General features: G+C 44.3%; 1 protein-coding gene across 1 annotated transcript; it reads left to right on the top strand.

The window, feature by feature from the left end:
- Positions 1–440: 440 nt before the first annotated feature.
- LOC127773519 (pheophytinase, chloroplastic) lies at positions 441–4,057 on the top strand. The gene is made up of 6 exons (XM_052299601.1): positions 441–973; positions 1,185–1,296; positions 1,708–1,801; positions 2,261–2,438; positions 2,731–2,800; positions 3,204–4,057. Exons 1-6 carry the CDS (start codon positions 567–569, stop codon positions 3,552–3,554), a joined length of 1,212 nt encoding a protein of 403 aa, XP_052155561.1. The 5' UTR covers positions 441–566; the 3' UTR covers positions 3,555–4,057.
- The last annotated feature ends 5,540 nt before the right edge of the window (positions 4,058–9,597 follow it).

Genomic DNA, 9,597 nt, shown 5'->3' with positions numbered 1-9,597 from the left:
CAGGTTTTCATACGGAGAGCAGAATTACCCATTTGCATTCTTAGAAAACATTAAGCTCCATTCTAAATGTTTATTTTGGGCGCAGCTCGGCACTGCGTTTGCATCAGCAAAATGCAGGCAGTGTCTCATCTTTTCACTTATGCTTATACTTACCAGTTAAAATTTAAATTTTTAACCTTAAATTTAGAGCTAATTTTAAGGTCTTTTTTATCAAAGTTTATTTTTCGGTCTTTGCTTCTACTCCCTTCGTTTCATAATGTAAGTCATTCTATCATTGCCCGCATTCATATAGATGTTAATGAATCTATGCGTAATGCTAGAATGATTTACATTATAAAACGGAGGAAGTAGATCGCTAAGAACACGTATATAAAAGTTTTATTATTCGTGAATAAGCAAAACGATGGCGCGGGCAGAGTGATCCGTGTCCACGAGAGAACGAACGGGGAGGAGTCGAGAGAGGCGCAAATCTCAACACGTACCCTCTCCTCCATCCGACGGTGGAGACGAGCGAATCGCTCCACACCACCACCACCGTCCACCGCGACCCGCAGCGGTGAGTGGATATGGCCGCCGCGCTCGCCGCCGCCGCCGCCGCCGCCGCACACCACCACCGCCTCTCCTCCTCCTCCCCGGCCGCGCGGACACGAGTAGTTCACCACCACCACCGCCGCCGCCGGTCGTCCTCCCTCTCCTTCTCCGCGCCAGCCTCTTCCCACGGCTGTCCCAGAGGCGCCCGTGCGCTCAGGCGCGCCGCCGCCGGCGATGGAGGCGGTAACGGCAGCGGCGGCGTCAGCACCGGCACGGTGGACCCGGCCGCCGCGTCGTCGCCGTCGTCGTCGCTGGAGGAGCTGTACCGGAGCTGCGCGACGTGGACGTGGAGGGGGATGCGCGTGAACTACCTGGTCAGGGGGGAGGGCCCGCCGCTGCTGCTCGTCCACGGCTTCGGCGCCTCCGTCGGCCACTGGCGCAGGTGAGCGTCGCGTTCCCCGCCGGCGCGCTCTGCTTGCCCCGCCCGGCGACAAATTTCGAGCTCACCTTGTGATGGGTGGTGCTCGTGGCGCCACACCGCGATTCTTGGCACGCACGCACGCACGCAACGTGCTCGACCGACGAACCGCCGTACCTTCCATGCCGTATCAGCTGACGAGCATGAATTTCTGATGATGATCTCTGTGTTCCAGGAATATTGGCGTGTTGTCTGAATCCTACACCGTGTACGCGATCGATTTGCTCGGGTTTGGCGCGTCGGACAAGCCTCCTGGATTCTCCTACACGATGGAGACATGGGCCGAGGTGAGTTAATTATCGCTTTGCTAAACTGATCATGATTCATATGGATATGGATTTTCATCCCTCGAGAGGATATCCTCTCGTTGTTTGCATGCCATCTAAATAGTTATAAAAAAATTTGAAACAAATTGATAACATAGATTAATATGAAATATATCACTTCACAAACACGCATGAGCTCCGCCATTCACTATCAGGCACTAGTGCAGCCTCCCTAGAAAGGAACAATCTCCTTAACCAAATTTACACCATCATTCACCGTTCCATAGATGCCGGTTAAAAATCATGTTTTGTTTCACTGTGCCAGTGGCCAGTTGACCATCATCAGATGGTCCCTGTGCCAGTCCGGTTGATCGGTTGATCCCGCTGATTCGCTGAAGAATTCGCATGTTCTATGATGTATCTGCCGTGCAGCTGATCCTGGACTTCTTGGACGAGGTTGTGAGGAGGCCCACGGTGCTCGTTGGCAACTCTGTCGGAAGCCTCGCATGCGTCATTGCTGCAGCAGGTTAGACATCCCCAACCAAGGCTGTGCATGCATATGTTTGTCATAAGAAAGAATCGTCAGAAGTGATGAGCTGGTATAGCCTATGATGCTGTTGTTAAAGTGGAGCAGTTGACTCTAAAAAATGGAAAATTTGAACCGCATTAGTTGGTACCTGACTCCGGAAAACCCACATTAGTTGGGTGTCTTTGGGCTATGGTTTGGACATACAGTAGATAGTTGCATGTTAATCTTCTTAACTTGTTCAGATGAGACTAATTCAACCAGGTAAGTTCAGATTTATATGGATTCTTCTCAGCCCAGAATTGAGCAAAAGGAAGAATCCTTTTTTAAAAAAAAATCGAAAAGCAATTTAACTAACTCATTTTTAATCTATTCTCTGCTGCAGTAACAAGCTTAATTACACGCTTAGTGAGAAGCAGGAATTGAAACACTGAAATTTGTTTGCTGATGGATTTCCAGACTCCAGCAGAGATCTTGTCCGGGGGCTTGTTCTACTGAATTGCTCGGGCGGCATGAACAACAAGGCCATCGTCGACGATTGGAGGATCAAATTGCTCCTTCCTCTGCTATGGCTGATCGACTTCCTGCTGAAGCAAAGGCGGATAGCATCAGCGCTGTTCGAGCGTGTAAAAGACAGGCACGCTTCAAGCTCACCATTGCTTACTCCTGATCTGATCTTGTACTTACTCCGTTTCTAAATATTTGACGCCGTTGATCTTTTTAAATATGTTTGACCATTCGTCTTATTAAAAAAAAGTAATTATTAATTCTTTTACTATCATTTGATTCATTGTTAAATATATTTATATGTATACATATACTATAGTTTTTTAATAAGATGAACGGTCAAACATGTACTAAAAAGTCAACGGTGTCAAGTATTTAGAAATAGAGGGAGTATCTACTAACACTGGCATTCTCTGAAACAGGAGCAATCTGAAGGACATCCTGCTCTCTGTCTACGGGAACAAAGACGCTGTGGACGACGAACTAGTCGAGGTAATCAACCAACTTACCAACACCCATCTTTCTCCTTCCACATGACATATCGTGCATAATTATTGATGGTTCTAATCTCTGGGCGAAAAATCATCGAAAGATTGAAGTTCCTATAGGCGATATTTTTTTGGCCTTCTAATGCGGATATAGCATTGGCTACTTTCTCAATTTCCGTTAGTACGCTTTTCAACATGTTAAACGGCGCATTTTGTGCCAAACTTTTTTTTATATAGAAGTTGCTTATAAAATCAAATAAATTCATTTTTCAACTTTTAATTTTTATGCTAATCATGTTTATCGACTAATAAGTCGTTTCCATTCTCTGATTAGAACGCGGCCTAAATCTCTGACCTATGTCTCTGAAGTCTGAATTGCTTGTGTGTTTTCTGGGTGGTGTGTGCAGATCATCAGGGGGCCGGCGGACGGGGAGGGGGCTCTGGACGCGTTCGTGTCGACGGTGACGGGGCCGCCGGGGCCGAGCCCGATCGCGCTGATGCCGGCGGTGGCGGCGAGGTCGCCGGTGCTGGTGCTGTGGGGGGACCGGGACCCCTTCACCCCGATCGACGGGCCGGTGGGGAGGTACTTCTCCGCGCTCCCCAGCGAGCTCCCCAACGTGACGCTCCACATGCTGGAGGGCGTCGGCCACTGCCCCCACGACGACCGCCCGGACCTCGTCCACGCCAAGCTGCTCCCATGGCTCGACACCCTCCCCTCCACCACCGCGCTGACGCCGGTATCGTCGCCGGCGGCTTAATGCTGCTGCATTTTTTTAAGAGCAAGTTTAATTGTATAGTCAAATGCTAGCTCTAAAAATTGGCACACCATCCACTGTTAATCTAATAGTCTACACGTATAATAGTTCCATATAAAAAAATACTATACCAATCAGTACTGTCTTGTAGCCCATACTACAGCTAACAAATCTGTAGCTCTCTTCTCTCCTCTCCTCTCCTCTCTTTTCTATATATGCTTATAGCTAATTTAGGAGTGCTAGCTTCATATTGTACTTGCTCTAAGAGGAATGCTGCTGCATCTGCTGCTTTTTGGTTCGCAAAATTTGCTATGTGTACAGGCGGAATGAGACACACCTAAGTTTGGGCTAACCTATGTATGCTGCTTGGGTCTGGTTGTGGGATAGTGAGTGCGGTCAGTTTAGGCCCAGCCCAATTTGGATCACACCATTGGTTGCTATCCAATTCGGCCCACATAAAATTTGGATCCAAACAGGCCCACATATGTATACAAACTTTATATACGTGTGTATTAAAAAAAATAAAAAAATAGAAAATATATCGTGTATATAAAGTTTGTATACGCGTATATAAACTTTGCATACGTACATATTTAAAACCGAGAAAAAAAAACATGAATACAAACTTTGTATACGTACATCTTAAAAAAAAACCAAAATAGAAGAGAAACCCCCAAAAAAAGAGAAAAACTCGCTTCTCCGTTCTCCCGCGCGGCGCACCGTCCGCTGCTCCCTCTCCGCGCGTGAGTCGTGACACGTGTCCAGTCACGCGGGGAGCGGCGCGCGTGACTGGCCGCCTCGCTCGTGCTGGTCGTGAGGCCGTACGTCGAGCAGATGAACTCACGAATAGCGAGGAGCTCCGGCGAGGTGGCTGTTGAAAAAGCTACCGTAATAACTGTCGAAACTAGAATTAAGGATTTATACATGTTGATACTTTCTCGATGAGAAGTAATACACTACCTCTATCTGGAAATTAATCCGTTGATTGTAGTATTGATCTAACGATCTTAAGTGTATTTATGCCCCCAAGGAGACGTCCTGCCCGCCTTATATAGTCAGAGGAGTTGGCACTGCAAGATAAAGACTTTATCCCTTACGGTTTAAATCTCCATAACTACTTTACAATTATAATCGTCTAAGACTACGAGATATTCTCTTGATACATAAGTCAATACAATACCCGAGTCTTATCCTATATATATTCTAATTATGTAAACTATCACCTATAACCAGTCGGATAGTCAAACTTTATGGGTATATGGTACCCAATAATCTCCACACTAGCTTTGGCACGAAATTACCCTCGAGATCAGTTAATGATTTCAATAATCTGTTTTGCACATCAACCGTGTAATTAATTAAGGCCCTCAATATTATACTCGCGAAAGGCCAAAGTGATTTCGCCAAAGACCGAGTAATTCGAAAACATTTTGCCCAAGGCCAAAAATATACTACCATCAGAGAGCCAATTAAACCGGCCGAAAGCTTCGCTCTTTGCCTCTCTCTGGAGACCGAAGCTCGAGAGGCATTGCATATGTACAGAACAGACTGACATACAGTTGAAAAAAACATGAATCATTTCTCTGTTTTTTTCATTCCATAGGATTGAAATCCTCCAAAATTCATATATTTTTTCTACGAATCAAAGGGGCCCTTAATTTTGTTCATGAATTTTTAGAGCAAGAGCCACACACACATCACCCGTTGACCACTAAACAATAGGAGTACTAGCTAGGTAATGATATCGCGCGTGATCCATCGGCCGCTCCACTTGCTAGCTACTCCAGCATGTACGGCTCCACTTGGTTCTTCATCGATCGATCAGCCGCTAGCTAGATCCATCCAGCACACCAGATGAAAACCATCTGAGATCACGCGCTCGCCAGCTCCCACAGCCTCCCAGTCCCACTACGTCCGCTAGCTCCTGACACAAGTCAACGGACGTCGCACACGCCGGCCGGCCAGGAGCAAGAGGATGCATGCATCTTAACATGTCCTCTATATATATCCGTCCCAAAATTTCCAACATTTAATTTTGCTCAGAAGTTGATTTTTTTATGAAGAAAATACTTTGTAGTAGAAAGGAAAAAGTCTGAATTATATATCCCCTGAACAATCGTAGTCGACCGAATTATCCCCTAACTCGAATATTAAATATTTTACACCATCAACTATTGAAACCGGACAAATAATCCACATACTCAATTCAGAGTAGTTTTGGTCCTACATGGTATATATATGGCAATATACTTAGCAATTCTTTAAAAAAATTTGTGGGGCCCACTTTGTCATATCTCTCCCTCTTACCCTCGCTCTCTCTTCTCCCGGACCTTGGTGAAGAACACGGTGCCTCAAATGCATCCACCGAGCTCGAGACGGCGGTGGGCTTGTCGATCGCGCGAGCACCGGCTCTGCCACCCTCCCCAAACGACTTTGAGCTCCGCCATTGGCCACCGCCTCCAACACCTTTACCGACCTCGAGGTGGCGGCGAGCTCGTCGCTGCCTTAACGTGAGCACTGGCTCCGCCATCCTCCCGAAATGACTTAAGCCCCGTAGCTGGCCGTCTCTAGGGCCCTCAGCAGGAGGGAGGGATACGGGAGAAGAGAGAAAGAGAGGGGGATGGAGAGAGGTGGGAGGGGAGAGATTTGATAGGTGGTCCCACCATTTCTTTTAAGAATTACTGACTAGATTATCACGCATATGTCAAATAGAACCAACACTCTGGATTGAATCGTGAGGAGGAGGAGGGGGAGGGGGGGGGGGGGTATTTGTACGGTTTCAATAATTGAGGGTGTACAATGTATGGTATTCGAATTCACGGTAATTCTATCGATCGCGGTATTTTAGGAAGTAATTCGGATTTTTTTTCCTACACCAAAAGACGCTTTGATTATTTTTTAAAAAGTTAAACTTTTATACGTTTAATTAAGTTTGTAGAGAAACAAAGTAACTCTTATAACGTTATACTAGTCCCATTAAATCTAATGTAAAATATATGTTGATGATATGTTTATTTAGTGTTAAAATGTTAGTACTATGTTTTCTATAAAATTTACTGAAAGAAAAAAAAAAGAAGTCAAACGTATTGAAGGCAGCTAAGTAGCTGATCGACCTCGCACGCGTATCGATCGATTGCAGCTAGCCGGTCGCGCGCCGGCCGACCACCACCACCGGCGTGTGTCCACCGCCTTTTGTCGGGGGGAACGTATTAAAGAGGGTGGCCGGATCGCCGGAGCGGCCTCACCGCCGGTTTTTATGGCGCCAGTCAGTCAGTCAGTCAATCATCAATTACTATCTCCGTCCTAAAATATAGCTATTTCTAGCACAGTACTTTGTCTCAAAATAAAGCTATTTTTCTATCTACCTTCTCCTCTCAACTAATCACAACCATTCTTTTTCACCTACTTTCTCTTTTCAACCAATCACATAACTTCTTCAATTATTCTCACCTACTTTCTTAATACCCGTGTCAACCTCAAAAATACTTACATTTTAGGACGGAGGAAGCATAACTGATGGGACGATCAACGGATCCGGAACTGTACGTACGGCGGTCATCGTGGCGATGGGAAGCCCCTGTAAAAAGTTGGATGTCCAATCTCATTTTGATGCTGAGAGTTTTTACTACTCCTAGCGTTAAATATACTTAAGCCAAAGAAAGTATTATATTTAACTATTTAAGTTCCGGTGAAAAAGTATTAATTTGCTACTCTGTAGTCTGTACCATAATATTTGTATTTTTAAGGATTTGAATTTACCCCAAAATAATTATCCCAATGGAGTACTAATGGTCCTATTAATTACTTCTCATTCAAATTTATCCTTATTTTACCCTCAGCTACCCTCCACTCTTACCTATACACAATTTAATAAGGGACATCATAGTATTATTTTCTCAAACATTAATGTATGTGCTAAACAATCTAGAATTATAATTATTTTGGTACGGAGATAGTAGCTTTAACTCCTCCCCCGGTCGTAAATATTTGAGATATGATCGACTGCATGTGGACCACAAATGTGTTATCGCGGACATGCTTGTTAGGAACACTATTCACTGGTGGAGGAACCATCTTTGGTCGGTCGACCAAATTCCACAATAGTCCCGTTTGCAACAAAAACCGGGACTAAAGATTATCTTTAATCCCGGTTGAAAAGGTTAGAGCTACTTTTTGAGAATAAAGATCATTTTTAGTTCCGGTTCAAAAAACGGTAGGTGATGTCAGACCCTCTAATATCTTTAGTCCTAGTTGGTGTTACCCTCTAATATATTTAGACCCTCTAAGATCGGCATGCGCGGAGAGATCGAGGCGTGCGCATGAATCGGATCGAGATACATATCTCCTCCTCCCTCCCGGTTCTATCTCCTCCTCTCCTCCTCTCCTCACACCCTGTCTCTTCTTCTCCTCCCCTTCTCCTCTCCTCCGGTCCCCTTCTCTTCGCCATCTTACGTGCGGAGGATCCTCTCCTTCTCCTCCCCCTCCCCCCTCCTCCCCGATCTGCAGCCTCCTCACTCCTTCCCGATCTGCAGGCGCCTCCCCCCTCCTCCCCGATCTGCAGGCGGCGGCGCCGGCCTCACGCAGCGGCATGCGGCGGCGGCCGGGCGGCAGGAGGAAGAGGCGGCTTGCGCGGCAGCAAGCAGCGCGCCAGATTTATTTTGTTTTGTTTTTGTTTTTGAGAATTTGTGATCCGGATCTGAGATGTATTTGATTTGTGTGTGATGTGAATATGTGATGTATTTGTGATGAATTTTATAGAAGTTGTGATGTAATTTTTTTTTAAGATTTTGTGATGTATTTGGAGATGATCGATTTGAGGATTTGAAGGTGATAATTGATTTGGGATTTTGGGATGGGGGATGGAGTGAAATCAATATATTAAAAACAATGAAGAAAAGAAAAGAATAAAGAAGCAACTGGGCATCAGTCTGGCTCTATCTTTAGTCTCGGTTGGTAACTAAAAAGGCTATATCTTTAGTCCCGATTGGTAACTAAAAATAGATTTTTACCCCCGGTTATTTCACCCGGGACTAAAGATAACGATCTTTAGTCCCGGATTCGTAGTCCCGGTTGGAAAACCGGAACTAAAGGGGGATTAAACGAACCGGGAGTAAAAACTACTTCTCCACCAGTGATTAAATAATGTGCGTTGTTGAGAACCTTTCCAATTCTACTTCCTCTGTTTTGATAATTCCTGTCATTATGGATAACGCTAAGGTCTTGAAAACATATCTTTAACTATGTTTTTCTGTTATAATCTTAACTAATTCAAAGATTTGTAACTTCCCTTTCGTCACATTATCCGCCATGGCGCTAATTTTCCACCAACGCGTGCTAATTTTTCATCCGCATCCAATTTTAATTTAGTTAGGTCCATCCACAAGCCCACAAGTCCAAACGATTCTAGATCTATATATCTACAAGCCTATGCTCCTTCCAGGTTAACACAAAAAAGTTCGCATATACAAAAGAAAAAATAAAACAGGAAAAAAATATCGCATCGTTACTTTGCATGACTGCTCAGAATCGGAGACGGAAAAGTTGTATCCGGTAACCCATAACAATAGAACTCTAAAATTTTAATTTTATGGAAGCACTTCCCGAAATCAGAGTTTCATAGCTTGAACATATCCAAATCGGATGCAAACACCACACGGCCAAAAAAAATATATATCAAAATTTCCATTAACAACTTGAACATGAAACTGAAAGAACTCTAATCCACGCAAATAAAATCAACAAAGGGATCCACCGGATAACTCCAATCCACCCTAAGAATTGCAACATGAATACTTATTTTATTTTATTAAAGTATGTTCTTCTAGTGCCTTAGAAACAAATATTAAAAGTTATTTTTTCAAAAGCATATTTTAAGAGTAGTTGATAGAGCAAGTTCTAGTTTGACTCTAACTTTATCCAAACGATAGGAATTATGGAATCAGAGGGATTGAAATATATGAGTATGACAAAACTGAATTGAATGGTGACAACTATATCCACTACAAAAAATCTCTATTTTTTTAACGACATGAACACAAAACATTGC

Source organism: Oryza glaberrima, chromosome 5, assembly GCF_000147395.1.
Source record: "Oryza glaberrima chromosome 5, OglaRS2, whole genome shotgun sequence".
NCBI lineage: Eukaryota > Viridiplantae > Streptophyta > Magnoliopsida > Poales > Poaceae > Oryza > Oryza glaberrima.
This window is presented reverse-complemented; position numbering and strand designations above follow the sequence as displayed.

What these genes read in the sequence shown, in the direction of transcription:
- LOC127773519 (XM_052299601.1), top strand. Translation starts at nt 567, where the DNA reads ATGGCCGCCGCGCTCGCCGCCGCCGCCGCCGCCGCCGCACACCACCAC. An exon ending in ATGCGTCATTGCTGCAGCAG is followed by an intron (nt 1,802 to 2,260) that starts GTTAGACATCCC and finishes ATGGATTTCCAG; the next exon opens with ACTCCAGCAGAGATCTTGTC. An exon ending in TTCGAGCGTGTAAAAGACAG is followed by an intron (nt 2,439 to 2,730) that starts GCACGCTTCAAG and finishes TCTCTGAAACAG; the next exon opens with GAGCAATCTGAAGGACATCC.